The sequence below is a fragment of the Nylanderia fulva genome, unplaced genomic scaffold (genome assembly GCF_048542155.1).
Source record: "Nylanderia fulva isolate GAGA-0341 unplaced genomic scaffold, ASM4854215v1 Scaffold159, whole genome shotgun sequence".
Taxonomy (NCBI): Eukaryota; Metazoa; Arthropoda; class Insecta; order Hymenoptera; family Formicidae; genus Nylanderia; species Nylanderia fulva.
The window spans coordinates 46,494-67,246 of NW_028189828.1; the positions used below are offsets into that span (position 1 = coordinate 46,494).

Here is a 20,753-nt window from a genome sequence, read left to right on the forward strand (position 1 = left end):
GTAACATTATTTAATCTTTAACATATGTATGTATATTGTGCATCTTTCTTTTTCTTTAAAAACTTCTAATTTCATTTACATTTATATAATGTCGAATATTTTCTTCTAAATCGTGTATTTTATAACGTGCAGTAATAATTTAAAAAAAAAACGATAAAACATATTTCTGTTTACTACATGAAATTCTCACTGTGCATGAAAATATAGATTCAGATAATTAGATTGTGGGACAGATTTAACTAGTTTTTTTTAGTTTGCTTTCAAGTTGAAAACTACGCCACTTCGACTCTGAAGTTTCGACACAGATAATATAAGAAAATAAATATATTATTATATATATGACGGGATTTTAGAAAAAGGAAAAAGATAATAAGCAGAGGTTCTAAGGGAGACCTATAGTATCCTGAACAAGAATAATTGCCTTTGACATTTCTCAAGATCATTTAAAGATTTATTTAGGTTTTTTTTAATAAAACCACCCTAATTTTTTTACATCAATCAATTCCTCGCAATATTCTGCATAAAAACATATCAGGTCATCACATCAGGTCAAAAATGAATATTTCACGAGATATTTTATTTTTTAATTTAATATAATTTTACATAAAGTACAGTACAGGCCAAAATTATATATCCCTTTTGATTTTTTCAGGATACTTTGTTTTAAAGTGCACGGATTTCGACACGAATTATAACATGTTTTGACGGACGGTATAACATATATTAAATTATAATTAAATGTTATATTAATCTTCAAATCATGTTGTGATTCGATAAAGATTCACGCACTTTAAAACAAATTATGCTGAAAAAATCAAGAGGTGATATAAGTTTGGCTTGTACTGTTCATATTACATTTTGTCGAACATATTTCGTACATTATATTCCTTATGATAGAAACTCCCGCCTTTCAAGTTTGACTTTCAGAGGCTCAGTAGGAGATAGTAGAATATCAAAATTTAATTTTATTTTATCGATCGCGATACTTTTATCGACTTTAAACACAAATGTGCGTATCAAAGTTGCTAGTATAACTTTCGTGGAAATCATCGTATACTTCATACCTAAAAGATTTTGTCATAATTTAAAATAAATTTTATAATTTACATATTATAATTTATTAGTACCTACCTATGCAACTTCTAGGCCCGTTACTAAAAGCTATATAATAATCCCAGTAAGTGTTTCCCAATCTTTCGGGCAAGAATCTATCCGGATCAAACATTAAAGGATTCGGCCAATATTTTTTATTTCGAAGCACCTTTCCCAGTGCTATGATAATATCAGCATCTTTCGGTAAAATAAATTCTCCTAAAACATAAATCTTTTTGTAGAATTATAATAATAAAATTAAAAAAATGTTTTAGACAGAAAGAGTAGGACTCAAAAAAATTATTTTATGATGTTATCTATTTGATTTTGAGATGACCTTGAAAAAACCGGTCAAGCTTAACACGAATATTTTAAACAAAACCTTCTATTTTTTATTTCATATGCTTCTAGTTGATGTTGAGATCTTTTCAAAACACTATAATAAAATATTCTTTCATAAAGCACTTTTCGAGTTATAAGAATTGAAATTTAAGACTACAAGCAGAAAGAGCAGACAATTTTGTTGGAATAGGAGTTCTCTCTTATTTGTCAGACAAACAAAAAGTATCGTATAATTATATAGCACATTTTCCTCGTGTGAAACATTTGCTTGCAACAAATTGAGTTTGCACAATTCTGAAAAAAGCTTTGATGTTAAGTATATTTTTTATTATATAATACTCGAATATATATGTAGATTCTGTTAAATATCTACTTAAAATTAAAACTAATATATTTTATTATCTATATTTGTTTAGTTTGTTTGTAATTCACGATTAAGAAAAATTGATAAAAAAATATAATTTTATTTATTAAATGCATTTATTATATTCTTTCTGTTTCCGTTTTTTTTTAGTTCAAATATATTGGTTTAATTACGGGAAAATCGCATGACTTTTAATAAATAATGTATTGTAAATTATACATAATTTGTGTATCTATGAACAAACCCAATCTTAAATCTTCGGTTAGTTGTCGTGCGATTAAAGGCACCGCAGGGAATAATCGCATCGTTTCTTTAATAACGCGATCCAGATAGTCCATATACTGTAAATCTTCATATTTAATTGATGCGAATTTGGGACTTTCTAGTCCGTAAATTCCCAACAATTCCTGATATGCTTTTTCCTTTTTAGGGAAATAAATGCTAATAAGTGCATGCAATATAATTATAAGGTTCAATAATTTTATATATATATATATATATATATATATATATATAAGACATGCAATTATACATATATTCCCTGGCGGGCCAACTAGATGGACTACAGACAAAAAGTAGACATAATCTTAGACTTTGTTTTAGATGCATTCTGGACATTGGAACACGTCCACCAGTCTCATTTTTAGACTACCTTATCTAATATTTGTTTATATACCGTCTAAAAACTGTCTACGTTGCCAAAATATTGAAATAATCTGTCTAAAATCTGTCTAATCGGTTTCTAAATATTGCCCACAGTTTGGACAACTTGGACAACATTCTGATAAATGATATGAGCTTTTCAGAAATCAAACTGATCAACTCTATTTTATGTTAATTTTTTATTTCAATACCGATTATGTATTTAGCACTGTTTTGGTACTAAAATAAAAAAATTAGAAAATAGAATTAATTTACAATATTTCTTGAAAGACTTATATGATTTGTCAAGACGTTCAAAACTGTCAAGATCTCACTGAAAGACAGTGAGAAACTAAAATGTGTAAAAAAGATGAATAATATATAAATATACATCTGAATTTCTTATGTTGGGATCGTATCAGAAATATTAAACTGATCAAAATAATAATAATCGCAATAGCCGCTTTTTGCGCTTTATATAATTCTCGTAACTAAACTTGAATACGAGATAGATAGTGCGTTTTGCATCGCATAATGGCAAATGAAGGAACTATTACAAGATAATAACAGTTTTGTATAGAATATGAATAATAGTTTTTTGAACAAGTTTTAGAACAAATTTAGACAGATTCCTGTCTTGAAGTGTTGGATAGTTTTGTGTAGTTTTTAATAGTGTAGACAATGTTTTTTAGATAAGTCTTAGACAAAATCTAGACAGATTCCTGCTAAAAAATGATGGACAATCTGAACCAGTTTTGTACAGAGTGTGGACAATAGTTTTCTGAACAAGTTTTAGATATTTAGACAAATTTCTGCGGATAAATAATGGACAATCTGAACCAGTTTTGTACAAAGTGTGGACAGTAATTTTCTGAACAAATCTTGGACAAAGTTTAGACGAATTTTATCCAGTGTTGGATAACATGGACTAAATTTAGCCATAATCTAGACATTGTTTTTCGACAAAATCTAGATGAATAAAATCTAGACTGCCTATTCAAGAACTGGATGTTTTATGTTGGTTCTGGAATATATTTGAACGTCATGTATATGTCTAAAATATGTCTATTTAATTAAGTATTTGTTCGGAATGCATCTAGTATTTGTCAAGTACGTCGAAACCTCGTCTAGTTAGTCCGCCAGGGTTTTCATTTTTATCGAGATAAAAACACATGTTATACATAATTTTTTGAAGAATTAATAAATGAGCTATCATATTATGTAAAAAAATTGTTTTAGCATATTATTTTTTTGTGTAAAAAATGTTGGTCATATTTAAGAAATTATTTTGAATAAAAAATTAAAAAAAATTTTTTATAACATTTTTTTATTAAAACATTAAAAATAATTATTGTACTCTTTATATTAATAGAGATATCAGTATAACAAAATTATATTATTTTTACATATTTTAATATAAAAAATATAAAAAATATATGTATGTGTGAATGTAAATGTATATGTATACATACGTATGTAAATAATTATATACATACAATATACTCGTATATACACATATAGAGTATTAATAAAAATTGACGCTATAGAAATTATATAATAGTAACAAAACATATATATCATAAAAGCTCTATTTGCGATTTATTTGAGCAAATTATTTACTTGAATGTCGAATTCTTTTTTTTTATTATTACAAAATAAATCTTTAATATTGTAAAACTCTGCTAGTTTGTCGAATACTTGATTTATAAAGCAAATAAATAATTTTTGAATGAATTCATCTAATGTGTACACACAAACACACACACATTTATGTATAATATATAGTATATATACCTGTATCTCCGGAAAGTTCGCCAATATAAAGGTTGCAAAATTGATTGTAATGGCAATTGTGTCGCTGGCCTAATAAAAATAAATACAAATTTTATGCATAAGAGTTTCCCTTCACGTCGGACAGCACCTAATCTCGGACATGTATTACATCTATGCAAGTGAAAACGCGATCGAGTGGCTATATCGATGAAAAGCAGGCAGGTAGGGATCCCCCTTACCTTATCACTGATATAACCACTCGTTCAGTTATGTTCTAACGGCGTTAGGAGAACTCCCTCTATACTTATTTGAATATAATCATACATGTAGAGACATCTTACATACCGCCAGTAACATCGTCAGCACGTTATCGTGAATATCGTCGTGCGTGAATGATTCTTTGTTAGATTTTTTCAAGAGCATGTCGCAAATTGCTCGGTCTATATTTATAGAAAAGAATATAAAATAGTATGGCAAATTACTTCCTTAGAAGACGATGCAAAAAATAGAAAATTATATTTTTGATTTTTTTTATTCTTATTTTTTATTTTGAATATTAAAAATCTTAATTTATTCGAATTAAGTTTATAAAAAGAAAAATAATTATCAGTAAATAAAAGTTATTTTAAGAACGCATTTTATGACTCTTTTATGGCTTTAGATAAAATTTATTTTACTGTGACAAGTATTGATAAATCATATTGTAATAATCACACAGAGACCGAAACATGCGAAAAAATGTATTAATGAACTTACAAGTTATTTCATTCTCATTAGTCTTCGATTTATTTAATGCACATTGTCGCTGCTGTATCATCTGCATAACAATATTAGTTATAAAATAAAAAACTCTTTTATGTCATGGAGATCTATATGTAAATTAAAATATATTAATAAATATATTCGCAGAATACCTCATCCACGAAGGAACGTATGAAATTTAAACCCTTTTGTTGTTTACGTCCGGAAGCAGAGAGATTATATATAATATTAGGATGCAAGAATATATTCTGTAATCTGTGCCTTATACCTTTTCTACATCTGAAAATGTCCTTTTTTAAAATTTGGAATTTATCGTAAGATATAAAAATGTGTACTTAACTATAATTGCAATAATTACATTTTTCGAATATATTCAAAATCAAAATCTTTTCAAGATCTTTTCTTTAGGTAATCCGAAATAGTTATATAGTAAAAAATTTAATATAAAATATTAAGTATAAGATTGACATAGATATTAAGATCGATACATATATTTAAAATTATATTAATTATAAAAATTATATATACAATTTAATAATGTATAATAATTTATTAATAATTAAAAATATATGTATAAATTTAATATATATATATATATATATATATATAATATATGTATATATGTATATGTATATACAATATATTGTATAATGTATATTTTTTATATAATTTTTTATATAATTTAATTTTATATAAAATAATATAAATTATGTGTAAAAATTATCCTAAAAATTATGTTTAAAAAAATGTATATATAAGAAAATCAAATTTTGAAATAAATCTATTTATACATACGTACATTAATTGATTATATTCTAAAATTATAATTAGGAGGAAACTATATTTTTACCTTATAATTTCTTTACAGACTTGACTGATTTTGTCTGCTCGTAAATCCCACTTGACGCCAAGAATAGTGTCTTCACAATCCCGCATAAGAAAATAAACTTGTTATTTTAATTTTTAATTACTGACAAGGGAACGGTCGGAAGTGTCCTTCACTGATATTAATGAGCCTTGAATATGTTGTATAGCATTGAAAAATATTACACCCGTATTTTTTGTAGCTGCGCATCTCGACGTTTAGGGGATAAACACCCTCTTGAAAGAAACGGTTTTTAAATTTTTGAGCTAACATCGCCGAAACCGTAAAAGATATTAAAAAATGTTTCACACAAAAGTTTTATGGTTTTCAATGTTCTTTAAAACAGCGCAAAAGAATTTTCCAAAAATTTCAAATTTTCCGAAATTTCTTCCTCCCTCCATAATTTTTGAAAATTAAAAATTTTTTTAATAAAAATTCTGAAAGCTTATTTAATTCCAAATCCAACCATATATAAGAAAGTTTTATTTCGACAAAGCATTTTTGAGAAATAAACTAGAAATACCACGCTCCATCTGCCTCGTATTTGCTAGACGCTCGCTACTCGTGATGACCGTCTTTCCTTCGTAATTTCATAGAAAGAATGAATATCGATTATATTTTTAAATATATAGATCTTTGTATATGGTATTGTATTTAATAATTAAATTTATAAAGATCCATATATTTAAAAATATAATCGATATTCATTCTTTCTATGAAATTACGAAGGAAAGACGGTCATCACGAGTAGCGTGTATATATTTTTAAATATATGGATCTTTATAAATTTAATTATTAAATACAATACCATATACAAAATTTGTATATGATATTGTACTTAATAATTAAATTTATAAAGATCCATATATATATTTAAAAATATATAAATTTATCAGATAATAATTCTTAAGGTTCGCTATATATATAAGTAATAATTAATAAAAATTTTTCTTCAATGGTAAAAGTCGACCAAACTGGCAATCATTTATTATAAATAATTAGTTAAAATAGAACGTTTCGGCTGTCATTGCAGCCCTTTTCAAGTAAATCTATAAAAAGTTACATAAAAATAATTATAATTTTAATACATTTCATCGCAACAAATAATTATAAATTCATATACAAAAATATGTTACATACCAAACGTAAATGCATAATAAATTAATACAGTAAATCAAATTCACTGCATACCACCAACAATATTCACCATTGTTTTAATGAACAATGTAGAATTGACAGAAGTAAGCAATAAATAAATATGGTAGATGTTAACAGTTAGCAAGAATCTTAGTCACTACGCGTTAAGAAAATCGAGACAAAGCTAATGTGTCTTTCGCAATCTAAAACCTCATAACAAAGTCAAATAAATAAATAAATAGATAAAAATAAAAATAATTTAAATAGCGCCAAGAACACGATCATAAATCCCACTAAAATTCTCCGTATCTTTGCTGTTGGAAGAGCAGTCGCTCGGCAAGCGAAAGGTCTCGGGTTCGATTCCCGATTCAGTAACTTTTATATTTATATTTTTCTCTCGCATTTAATTATTTATTTCGATAGGGGGGTCAAGGGGTTTTTGAAATAAAATCTCAAGTAAGAGATTATTTCAATTTTCAAAGTCTTGGTTAGTACACCAAAAGTAATATGTGCCTTGTGCACGATTTGTTTCCATAGCAACATCCGCGTTTAACTCTTCACGCCTTCTTACGATTTAGATTTATTAATATATAAAAAATTTTAATATATAAATTTAAATTATTTTTTATAAATTTTTATATTTTTAAATATATAGATCTTTATAAATTTAATTATTAAATACAATACCATATACAAATTTTGTATCGATATTTCATTCTTTCTATGAAATTACGAAGGAAAGACGGTTATCACAAGTAGCGAGCGTCTGACAGATACGAGGCAGATAAAGCGTGTATAGTGGTATTTCTAGTTTATTTCTCAAAAATGCGTTGTCGGAATAACACTTTTTTATATATGGTTGGATTTGGAATTAAATAAGCTTTCAGAATTTTTATAAAAAAAATTTTTAATTTTCAAAAATTATGGAGGAAGGGGGGAATTTCGGAAAATTTGAAATATTTGGAAAATTCTTTTACACTGTTTTAAAGAACCATATTGAAAACCATAAAACTTTTACTTGAAACATTTTTTAATATCTTTTACGGTTTCGACAGTATTAGCTCAAAAATTAAAAAACCGTTTTTTTCTCAAGAAAGTGTTTACCCCATAAACGAGATATGCAGCTACAAAAAATACGGGTCTAATATTTTTCAATGCTATACAACATATTCAATACTCATTAAAATCGGTGAGAGACACTTCTAACTGTTCCCTTGTGAGTAATAATTTTTGTATACTTATGTGCATACTATGTGTATATGGTTAATTTATAGGTACCTATTATACATTTATAGGTATCTCTTATACAGGGGGTCCCAGACTTACCGTATCACACATTAATGGGAAATTCCTGAGGCGATTTGGAAACAATTTTTCCTCAGCGAAAATGTCTAGGCACCAATAATTTTCGACTTATAAAGAATTAAAAATAAAAGTTTTTTTGTTAACTAAGCCTTATAAAAATAAATTATTAACAAAACTACATTTTTTAGTTAATTTTAGGTAAAGTTTACTTTAATAGAATATTAATTTAAAGTTTAGTTACAAAGATATACATGATAAAAATTAAAAAAATGATGACTTTTCTTGACATTTTTCGCTGAGGAAAAATTGTCTCCAAATCGCCTCAGGAATCTCCCATTAACGTGTAATACGGTAGATCTCGAACACCCTGTAAATATTTATAATATAAACTTTTTTCTCAAGCATTAACATCTAAAATTATAGCTAAAAATGATATAAATAATATAAAATAAAATAATATAGATAATATAAAAGAAAATGAAGAAACTTAATTAAATTTTTGATTATAATTAATTAATTCAGAGTTATATTATATCCGTAATTGTACCTGTTAAAATTACAAATCAGACCGTTTACTAATATTATATCACGTAGAAATATTTTTTACATTTATTCAATACATATAAGATTCTAAATTTTAAGTTAACATTCTTGAAACACTTTGAATATTAGATTTAGATGATCTGTTTGCGACTTAAAATTGGATACAGAATTTTATTGTATTTATGATTTTATCGTATAAAATAACAAACATTTAAACTGGTATATTACTTTACATTTAAATATACATATATGTATTAAGATATGTGACCTAAAATTCTACTTCGAGTTTTATCGCGAATTATAGACCGTATAAAGTGGACTTCAAAAAACAATATTTTCCAAGACGATAAAAAATATACACTTTTATGTTGTAAAAAACCATGATCTATATATCTATAAAATTCACGACTTATGATAAAATTCTCATTAAAATTTTATGTATAACATCATATCTTAATGTATATATGTAATCTAATATATATTTTGTATATGTTATGGAACTTTCCTAGTACTTCAAATGTTTTCTATATTAAAATTAGATTTGAGCTTTGTATAAATTTTCAATTACAATGAATAAAATTAATAAATATGACTTTGATAAATTATTACATATTTCTATATAATATTTCTTCAAAATATTAAATTTTAATTACTTTTTTAAGTTAGTATTTATTTAATTTTTTACATGTATATTGCATCTTTCTTTATTTTTTGTAAAACTTTTGATTCTTTTTTACTTTTGATTCTTTTATTTATATAATAAATATTTTTTTAAGATCTTGTCTTTTATTATATGTGGTAATAATTAAAATATAAATTACACAACACACAATACACATTAATTATATTTGGCCTTACCACATGCAATAGTTACAGTGCACTGCAATATAGGTTCAGCTAATACAATCTCATTTCCATTTAATCCGATTTTTTCTAATTGATCCGTAAATATTACAGATTGTTCGACAAATATATCAAAAAAGCTTTGTAACATATTTGAATTAAAGCCTGACACTAATATTTTTCGATTCTTAATCCATACAGATGCTAAAATAAATATTGAAAAGGATTATATAAAGAAAGAATAAAAAACATACTATATTAAAAAAAGAACATGTTAGTAAGTGTGTTTTTTTTTCTCTGTTTTTAAAAAATTGCAGCACTGCTGTCAGAATGTAAATAAATCATGAAAAAATGTTATAGCTAATCAAATATAACAATATATAATTATATATATTAAATATGTTTATATGTTTTCTTCTTTTTGTAAAATTTTTGTATATATGTATACAAATAAATAAAATAAATACTAGAAAAATAAGAAGAGAAGAATAATTTTTGCATTTTTTAATAGAGAAGCACAATTTAAAGAAATAAAAGAAAAACTTGCCTATAATTATATGCAAAATATATTATTCCTTCTTACATCGTTTAATGTACACGACGCGTTGTCATTTGACACAATGATTTCTTGTTTTACTGACTAATTATAACATCTCGCAAATCACTTGACCTAAACCTAAGGTCGAAACGTAGTGATTCTTATTTAATAAAAGAATATTGCCAGTTTGGTCGAGAAAAGTGTTTTATTATGAAAATATATTATTATATAATTTTTCTTAATTCTTCAAATTTTATTTATTCTAAAAAACGATGCAAAAATTCGTATTATTTTCTCTTCTTATATATCTTCCTATATATATATATATATATATATATATATATATATATATGGACAGAGATTGTATAAGAAAAAAATAAATAAATAGATACATTATATCTATAATTATATATATTTTTATTTGATTGTATTTTTCGATCTTTTCTTCGAAAATATATATAGTTATAATTAAGACTAACGTAAATTAATTATAGGTACTTAAAAAAATAAGTACCGCTTTTCATTCCCTAACAATTTTTTGACCGAAAATAAGTACCGCTTTTCATATCCTAACAATTTTTTGACCGAGTTACAATTTTGAAACTAAACTTAAATTTTTCAGAACAAGAAAGATAAAAAGATGTTTTTGAAAATGGTTTTTAGGGTATGACAAGTATTTACCCCTTTTTTAAATAGTGTATTATTTTTAAATCTTATATATAAGTTTTCGTGCGAAGTTGCTAGTCCCCCATCGGGCGCCTCCCTACGGTGGCGGATTGGGGAATGTTCACCGAATTTCGGAGGATACCGAGGAAATAAAATACCCGGGGTGGACCAAAACTAGCAAATAAGCATGAATAAAACGTGTAAGAATACTATTACCCCAGGTGGCAGCCCAGACCCAGTTCTGGAAAATCCACCTTCCAGGGAGGTAGGTTCCATGGATTCTGGGGGGGAGGGGGGGCAAGCATTGCTTTACGAAAAGATTACTGGGAAAGACTTATTGTTGCCAAATCAACCAACCAACATCCTAGTCCATCCTAAACTAGAAGGGACAAATTTTGGATCATCCCATAAATAGGCTGAGATCCTCCTCAGTCGGCAATGTATCCCTAACAAGTGGAAACGAGGACTCTCTAAAAAATTTGTTCAATAGAGATTTAAACTATAAGCTCAAAGACCAACCGTTTACATCAGATGCCAGAAAATGGAAAAAAGTATCAGGTAAAAATAGGACTTGAAGTAGCCCAGAAAGCCAGATAAGAATCCTAAAGCAGACAAAGTCAAACAACTACTGGCTAAATGCTTCTGCATTTACATCAAACAGATTTAATGTTCTTGAAAATGATGATCTATCGAACACTGAAACTGCAAAGATTTTGCCTAAGCCGCCACCGATCTACGTAGGTCAAGTTAAAAATATTACTTCCCTCACAAACTTGCTAAATGATATTGCCAAGAATAATTATATGATATGAGTCTTACGTGATGAGGAAATTAAGATCCAGCCTAAAACCACCCAAGATTATTCCATTATAATTAAGGAACTGCAAAAAAAAGAAACGGAGTTTCATACTTATAAACTTAAACAGGACAGAAGTTTTTGAGTTATATTGAAAAACGTCCACCCGTCGACAAGCCCAGAAAACCTCAAACTAGCTATTGAAGAAAAAGGGCATCAGATATCTAATATATGGGATATCAAGAGCAGAATAACAAAAAATTCCTTGCCCATCTTTTTCATAGACCTAAAACCTGTTCCAGAGAATAAACAAATATATCAAATTAAGTACCTTTTAAACTGCAGAGTTGTATTCAAAGCTCCCAGACCAAAGAGACAAATTCCTCAATGTGCTACTTGTCAAAGGTATGGTCACACACAGGATGCAAATGGGTTGTCACAACATGCTGAGGAACTTAAAGTCTTCCTCAATTCTCACAACATTGATGTAATGCTGCTGTCTGAGACACTTCACACATAGATGTTTCATCAAATTTCCAAACTACAGTTTCTACCACACGACTCACCCTGACGGCACAGCTCATGGTAATACGGCTATTGTTATTAAAAATAAAATAAAACACTTTCAGTCTTCTTCCTACCGCAAGGAAAAGATTCAAGCTACTAGTATTGTCGTAGAGGACTAGACTAGTCCTATCACCATTGCGGCTATCTACTATCCATCGAAACACACGACTAAAGCAGAACATTTTAGCGATTTTTTAAAAACCTTAGGAAATAAATTCATAGCTGGAGGTGACTTTAACTCTAAGCAGGTTAACTGGGGATCCCGCCTCACTCTTCCTAGAGGACGTGTGCTACTTAAAGCAGTAGAAACTTCTGGTCTGAGCGTTATATCAATGGGCAATCCAACTTACTGGCCTACGGATAGGAAAAAAGTCGTGATTTGATTGACTTTTTCGTAGTAAAAGGACTCTCGGAAAACTATTTTGAAAGTTCCAATTGTCTAGAGTTATCCTTGGACCACTTACCAGTACTATTAACATTGACCAGCAAAATTTTGATCAAATCTAGGAAATGTACTCTACACAACAAAAAGACTGATTGGAATTATTTCCGTGATCTTTTTACCAATTCTCTAAACACAAAAATATCACTTAAATCTGAAGAGAATATAGAGAAAGCAGTGGAATACTTCAACTCAACGCTGCAGAAAGCTGCTTGGGACTCATCTCCGTCCTGCAAAACCTTCAATAGTAGATTAAACTATTCTAAAACAATATTAGAGAAAGTAGCGACAAAGAGACATTTAAGAAAACAATGGCAACTATCTTGATGTTCTCATAGAAAAAATAAACTAAACCGCTTAATAAAAGAAATTAAAAAATGTCTGGAAACTGAAAGAAATATAGGTCTGCAAAACTATTTACAGCAACTTGACGCTACGAAAGTCAGTGACTACTTACTATGGAAAGCCACAAAAAAGCTAAAACAGCCTACAAAGATATCTTTTCCTCTGCGTTGCGAGGATGGGAGATGGGCCCGAAATGATTCTGAAAAAGCTGCTACATTTGCTGAACATTTAAGTAAGGTATTTACGTCCCACTCTTATTAAGGTTCTTCAAGGCACATAATAAATGTTACTCGTTATCTGCAATCCCCAGATGACTCCCAAGAAATAATAAAAAATTTCACGAAAACGGAGGTTAGAAACATTGTCAAGAAACTGGATTGTAAAAAAGCTTCCGGATATGATCTTATTACTGGTAAAATTCTAAAAGAACTACCTGAATCTGGTATTATTTACCTAACACAAATTTTTAACGCCGTTCTAAGACTCAGTGTTTTTCCCTCTCAATAGAAGTTTACCCAGGTTAAAATGATACCTAAACCGGATAAAGCACCTGAGGACCCTAAGTCGTTCAGACCAATCAGTCTGTTACTTATACCTGCCAAAATACTGGAAACACTTCTGACTACGAGACTTCTACCTGTTATAAAAGAAAAGAATGTGATTCCAAAACATCAATTCGGGTTTAGACAGTCCCACAGTACAACTGAGCAAGTGCACAGACTTGTTTCCAAAATACATAAATCAATAGAGAACAAGGATTTCTGCTCTGCTGCTTTCCTGGACGTCTCCCAGGCTTTTGACAAGGTATGGCATGATGGACTCCTATACAAAATTAAAACCAACCTTCCAAACTTCCATGAAATTTTGAAGTCATACCTAAATAACAGGTATTTCCAAGTTGATTACGGAGAATCAGTAACTGGCCTCTACCTAATTTTTGCTAGAGTTCCACAAGGCAGCGTTTTAGGCCCACTGTACTTACTTTACACGGCTGATCTTCCTACCGATAAAACTACTATGACAGGAACATTTGCAGATGATACTGCATTATTAGCTTCCCACTTAAACCCAGAAACAGCTTCTACAATACTGCAAAATAGCTTGAATAAAATATCCACATGGATGAGGAATTGGAGGATCAAGGTTAACGAAAACAAGTCAATTTATGTCACCTTTACTACAAGACACAATACCTGCTCTCCAATTAGGATCAATAATACTGAAATTCCTCAAGCTGAACATGTCAGGTACCTTGGAATCCATCTAGACAGAAGACTAGTTTGGAGACATCACATCTTCACTAAAAGAAAGCAACTTGGCCTCCAATTACGAAAAATGTATTGGATGATAGGACATAGATCGCAGTTAAGACTTGAAAACAAATTACTATTATACAAAGTCATTTTAAAGCCTATATGAACTTATGGTATTTAACTATGGGGCACCGCATCTCACTCTAATATTGAAATTCTGCAAAGGTTTCAATCAAAAATATTAAGAATCATAACAAATGCACCTTGGTTTGTTCCTAATGAGGTACTGCATAGAGATTTAAACATACCCTTGGTGAAAGAGGAAATAGTAACAAAGATTAAACACTACAGAAACAGGATTATGAATTATCCAAATCAACTGGTAAACCAACTTATGTTCAACAACTCCACTTCACAAAGACTAAAGAAGAGATTACCACATGATCTTTTGACCGGCGACTAGCGTCGTGAACAAACTGAATTTTGTCAGTGAACAAAATTCTTCAGGCCTCTAATAACATACAATTTACTGAATGTCCAATGCAGAATGGACAGATTGTAATAAATATTGAAGTCAAAGAAAAAAAAATATATAAGTTGTTTATAACTACTTTTGTTATGTAAATTATATTATTACAAATAATTCGACTTAAGTTTGATTTTTAAAAATATAATATATATACTATAAAAATATATAATAATCTTACCAGGACACGTTAGCAATGATGCCTTACCAAGTGCTGGTTCAATAAATTTATACAGCTTACCCTTATTTAAGCAATTGCCACTTTGTAATATGATCTATAACGTCGCATACAAATTTATTAATATCTCTATTGCGTATTTATTTGGATATTATTTTAACACATATGTAGAAATTTCAAAAAATTATTTTAGTTAAAATAGAGATATAAAATTGCGATATAATTGTAAAATTATTAAAAAAAATTATAATATATAAAAGAAATATTTTATATACATATAAATCATTGAACACGTATATAAAGAGTTCTCTTCTACCTTTATTTGATCTGGCTCGTATATTCCAATAAATAATTTGTTACCCATCCAAACTTTAAACGGGGACGAATAATCTCTCGCAAAACTAAGTAGAAAACCAAAAATTTCTAAAAAAAAATTATTTTTAAGATTAAGAAAAATATAGTCATGCGCATGCCTTATTATAATTGTATAATCAATTAATATAATATTATAAAATATATAATATACATATAATATAATAATATATATATATATATATATATATATATATATATAAAATATGTAATAATATATAAATATATAAATATATAAATATATATATATATATATATATATTATATTATTATAAATATTAATATAACAATTAAATATTAACATTAATTAATTTCTTTGTCATTTTTTTGAAAATAAATCTAACGTATCATTGTCTCTCATTACCGTCAGCATTTCTATTTAACAAATGGAAGACGCTCCCGACGAGTGGCAATGTCTTTGGACCGGGTATGTTTTTCACCATTTTGACGAAAACTAACCGGCGAAAATGAAAGATAAGATATATTATGGCAATCCACGCAAAAGTCATTAACACAACACTTTCGAATGCCATTGTACGTATATACTTGGCAACTTGCTGACAAACGAACGTATCGACGCGTTATTTTGCGTTAATGTCACTAACTCGTGACATGCAAGGCAACATATATTATTGCTTTTATCTGAGTCTTTCCCACCTAGTGAATTATGTATATGACACAATGTACGTATATGACAAAAGTGAAAATTCTATAAATAAATACGTTCTATGAATATTTGGATTTCAGAAACATTTAATCAGTTATGCGATATTAATTCAGTAAATTGTAAATACAATGTAACTTAAATATTACCAAGTTGTCTCAATTATTTTCTTAAATTATAATTATATACGTACAAATTACATACAAATTAGCTATATGCAAATTTCAAAAATAAAAATAAATTTTTATATATTATACAAATAAAAAATTAAAATAATAATTTTTACTTGAATAATTGCAACACATAATAACAAGCTGTCATTTTTTCGAATGTATTATGAACATATAATATTATATAAGTATGGCCTGTGTGAAATATTTGATATATTTTTAAAGAATATTCATAAGGCGCTCATAAAAAATTAAACTTTATTGATTTGATAATAAGAATATTTTTAAGTCAGCTCTTTAAATTATTGATTTGTATTAGTATTATACTTGTATAATTGCTGTATGATATCCTCTTCAATAATGTATTAATATATGTATATGAATTTTTTTCTCGGATTTGTAAAACAGATTATAAATTTTAAATGCATACTTTAATTATAACTGCTATAATAAACAGTTATTATTAATAAATAATTCACATATTTGTTTTTATACTTATTTAAAAAATCAACCAATTATATTTTATTTAAATTTAATTTATTTATTAAGAGAAATAAATTAGTAGTCTAAAAATTACAATATTTTAAAATATATACATGCATAAAATCATTAGGTTCGTATAAATATAAATTATAAAAAGGGATAATAAATAAAACTAAGGCCAACTAAAACGAGCAATAACAATTACAATGTCAAATTGTTAAACTATTAAAACATTTATTGAGACTAAAAACTTAAATCAAATTAATATTAATCGTAATATACATAAACGTTTCGACTGCACGGCAGTCTTTCTCAATATAATAAATTGTTGTTAGATGACAAAATAACATTTTTACATTCAGTCTCGAATTCGGTTAAAACATGTTCTATTTCCTATCAATGACTAAAACCGATTAACGCAGATTACTAATCATTTGAACTCTCGCTTACAATATTAACATATCCCTATTGAAATTTTATAATAGTCAGCTTAAATTTTACAATAATATTAGAAAGCAGGCGTGGTCACAAATTATTATTACGGTGTCCCTTATTTTCTTTTGAATTTTTTTATTTGATCAGAAGTCAATAAAAGTTACCTGTTATTAAATAATTAGCCATAAGTAACTATCATAAAATATATCATAAAAACAAAAACTGACGTATTTATTTTAGTTTTCGGAATATAATTTGTCTTGTAGCAAAACACTATTATTCTTTTTATACACATATTCTTGATGTGTTATTCTGATCATCTCAAATGATACTAATATAATAATAAGTCAGCACAAAAGACAAACCCTATCACGTTACCGATAATTTTTCTAGAACATCAAAATAACAATTTTCCAATGACTCAATATCTTTTTTTAAATTAATACTATTTATATGTTTCTTGATATGTAACATTTCCGATACTAATCTTTTTTGATAATTACTTTCATAATCTAAAATTTTTGAATTTTTCAAAAGAATGTGAAAAGTTTAACATATGTTTTGAGATCACTGATAGTTTTGTTGTGTCCGACTTAATATTATTCCTATGCTCCTTAAGATAGGTGCAAAGTTTTCTTTTTGTTTGTCCAATGTATGTAGCTTTACAATATCTACAATTTATTTTATATATTACATTAGAGTTATTAAATTGTTCATTTTTATCTTTTTGAGGTTTAATGAAACTGTTCAATCTTTTTATGCATCTGTATCCTATTTTTATGTTAGATTTTTTAATTGAAGACGCAATTAATTCCGATGTTCCTTCAATATATGGAATCGCGATAAATTTATTATTTTCATCTTCCTTTATAAGGTTGTCAATATGTGTCTTAGTAAAAGTATTTACATTTAATTTATTCATTATTAAAAATTTTATTCTACAGTTTGTTTCATTGAAAATGAGGTCAAGAAGAAAACCATTGTCAATTAGCATATTAATAACGAACCCTATATTTTTTCTATGGAAAATCGGATGAGATAATAATATTGCCTTGTCCACTAAATTATAAATAACGCCTTTTTTTGTAACATATGGGATGATTTGAGAAAAAGATAAAGTTCTTCTTGAAAAAGTTTTTTTATGAAACCAATCAATCTATATTATATTGTTAATAACTATGACAGATATGTCCAAGAAATTTATTCTATGATTATCCTATCGTTCCATCGTGAAATTTAATCTATCGTGATAACTATTAAAACTATGTAGTACATTAATAACTGTCTTCGGGAATACAAATTAGGATATCATCAACGTATCTAAAATTAAAAAATATATTAATTAAATGCTCTTTAATTCAAATAAAGCATTACACATATAAAAGGTTAATAAGAGCAGAAGTAATATTACGGTTATAAAAATTAATTTATTACATTTAATCAATATATACTGATAGAAACAATAAAGTTTAAATTAATATAAAATTATAAAAATAAACTCGAAAGTTAAAACAAATGAAAAAGCGAACGTTTCGATCCAATTTTTCGGATTGTTCTGATCAGCGCGAAAAAAAGGACAAGAGCGCGAAATAGTGTCTCTCTCTTTCCCGCTCTAGCTGCGAGTCGATGCGCGCTAGCGGGAAAGAGAGAGACGGCTGTCACTAACAATAAGCCGCAGCGCAACGGCCAGCGAACGCGTCCGTTCGGGCCATTGTATACCGCCAGCCGTGATAAATATTTGTTTAAAACATACCTTTTCGTTCCTTCTAGAAAGACCCGAATAACAAAATTTGTTGTCGGTTTGTTTTCCCGCTGGATCTTTCTAGAAGGATCAGTGTCCTTATAAAGCGCAAAAGTCGAGCGCGATTCGCAGTCGCCTTTCGATAATCGACAAGATAACCGAGAATCTGTACACGCGAAAATTATTACGGATACGGCTACCCTTTGGACATCGATTCGAATTCTGACACGATTTTCGCCGGCAAGATGCGTCGGGGCATAATAGTTCTTAACTCCGGAATCGAAATAATTGTTATAATCGCTTGCGTTATCCGAGTAGTGAGAATAAAAGTGCAAGTTCTTTTGAAGTTGCTCGCTGCAAGTCCGCTCGCGAACACGGATCTTCTTCAGTTACGTAAATGTGATGGATTAGTGAGAATCATCTTAGTGTTAATCTTACGACGTTTTATTTTGTTTATTGATGTAACCGCGTTTAAATATGTTTATTAGACTTTTATACGTTAAACATGAACCTTAGACTTTTGTGATTTTAATTTGCTTTGTGTACTGCGCTGAAGAAGATCCGAAAAATTGGATCGAAACGTTCGCTTTTTCATTTGTTTTAACTTTTGAGTTTATTTTTATAATTTTATATTAATTTAAACTTTATTGTTTCTATCAGTATATGTATATTGATTAAATGTAATAAATTAATTTATATAACCGTAATATTACTTCTGCTCTTATTAGCCTTTTATATGTGTAATACTTTATTTAGAAATAAATTTATAATTTATTATTCAAAAAATTAAATTTTTTATTCCTATCAATAATGTACAGAAACATCGTGAATCATGGCATATTTTATGGAAAATTATTTTAATATGATCCGTTTGTATTCATCATCCGAGAATCCATTATTTCCTCGTCGTGTACTATGGACTGACGTATGCACTTTTACACAAGATGGAACATTCAACTCTCATAATTATCATTATTATGGCGTTGAAAATCCTTTTTTGACGTGGGATAATAAATCTCAATATCGATTTAAAGTCAATGTTTGGGCTGGCTTGATCGATGATGAGCTGGTAAATAACTTTTACATAAAAATATTTTAATAAATTTCAAGTTAGTAATTTCAGTAGCATGTAGTGTTTAAAAATAATGTAAGTTATTTAATTACGATAAACTGTCAGATTTGCGAAAAAAAATGTAGAAAACTTATTCATGATTTAGTTTTAAAATTTAGGCCTTCTTGAAATTTATATAATATATATATATATATAAGCTTTTCATTTAGATAATTATTTTAGCATTTGTAAACATTCCGTTTTTTTACTTCTGCTTTTGTCAATAGAAAAAATTTCTATAAAGCCATAATGTGTAATTTATTTATGATGAATTTCAAATAATTATCCTTAGATTGGACCAGTATTCTTGCCGGAAAGATTAAATGGTTTAAATTATCTGGACTTTTTGCGTGATGAGTTGCCAAATTTACTTTTTCCTCCCGCTGCTATCGACGATATGCCGCTATTTCGACGTAACATCAATTTTATGCATGATGGATGTCCAGCGCACAATGCAGGTTACAATTATTATAAATTATTAAACATATTTTTGAAAACATAATTTGTTTTAATAAAAATTTTCAGGTCTCAATTAAATAACAAATTAATGCAAAGTTTAAATTTTTTTAGTACAACTTATAAAGAATTTACAGCTATTAGTATTAGTTTGCAATATGTTTTTTATATCATAAAATATTGTACTAGCTTCTGAAAGTTTCTAAACTTCTGATTTTTAATAAACACATGACGCTTTGCTATTATTTCAATGTTTGTATTTTCACAATTTTTAGTTTTAAAGAAGTTTTATTTTATACGGATAAATATTGTTTTTCGTAGATTAAAATTATGTTTGAATAA

At 27.7% G+C, this 20,753-nt stretch overlaps 1 protein-coding gene across 1 annotated transcript; it reads right to left on the reverse strand.

Annotated features, from left to right (window-relative positions):
- Positions 1-572: 572 nt before the first annotated feature.
- LOC114943192 (cytochrome P450 4C1-like) lies at positions 573-15,968 on the reverse strand. The gene is made up of 12 exons (XM_085480704.1): positions 15,716-15,968; positions 15,296-15,402; positions 14,983-15,076; positions 9,684-9,872; positions 5,826-5,895; positions 5,128-5,254; positions 4,970-5,030; positions 4,559-4,653; positions 4,235-4,303; positions 2,043-2,220; positions 1,132-1,311; positions 573-1,064 (listed from the first exon to the last, which is right to left on the reverse strand). The coding sequence occupies exons 1-12, from the start codon at positions 15,882-15,884 to the stop codon at positions 889-891; spliced, it is 1,515 nt and encodes a 504-aa protein (XP_085336830.1). The 5' UTR covers positions 15,885-15,968; the 3' UTR covers positions 573-888.
- Between the last annotated feature and the right edge of the window lie 4,785 nt (positions 15,969-20,753).

Bases quoted from the DNA above. Each gene is read 5' to 3' on its own strand.
- LOC114943192 (XM_085480704.1), bottom strand. From the start codon at position 15,884: ATGGCATTCGAAAGTGTTGTGTTAATGACTTTTGCGTGGATTGCCATA. The intron at 15,403-15,715 runs GTAATGAGAGAC...ATTTTTTTTTAG, and splicing joins GTTAAATAGAAATGCTGACG to AAATTTTTGGTTTTCTACTT. The intron at 1,312-2,042 runs GTTTGTTCATAG...TTTATGTTTTAG, and splicing joins AACCGAAGATTTAAGATTGG to GAGAATTTATTTTACCGAAA.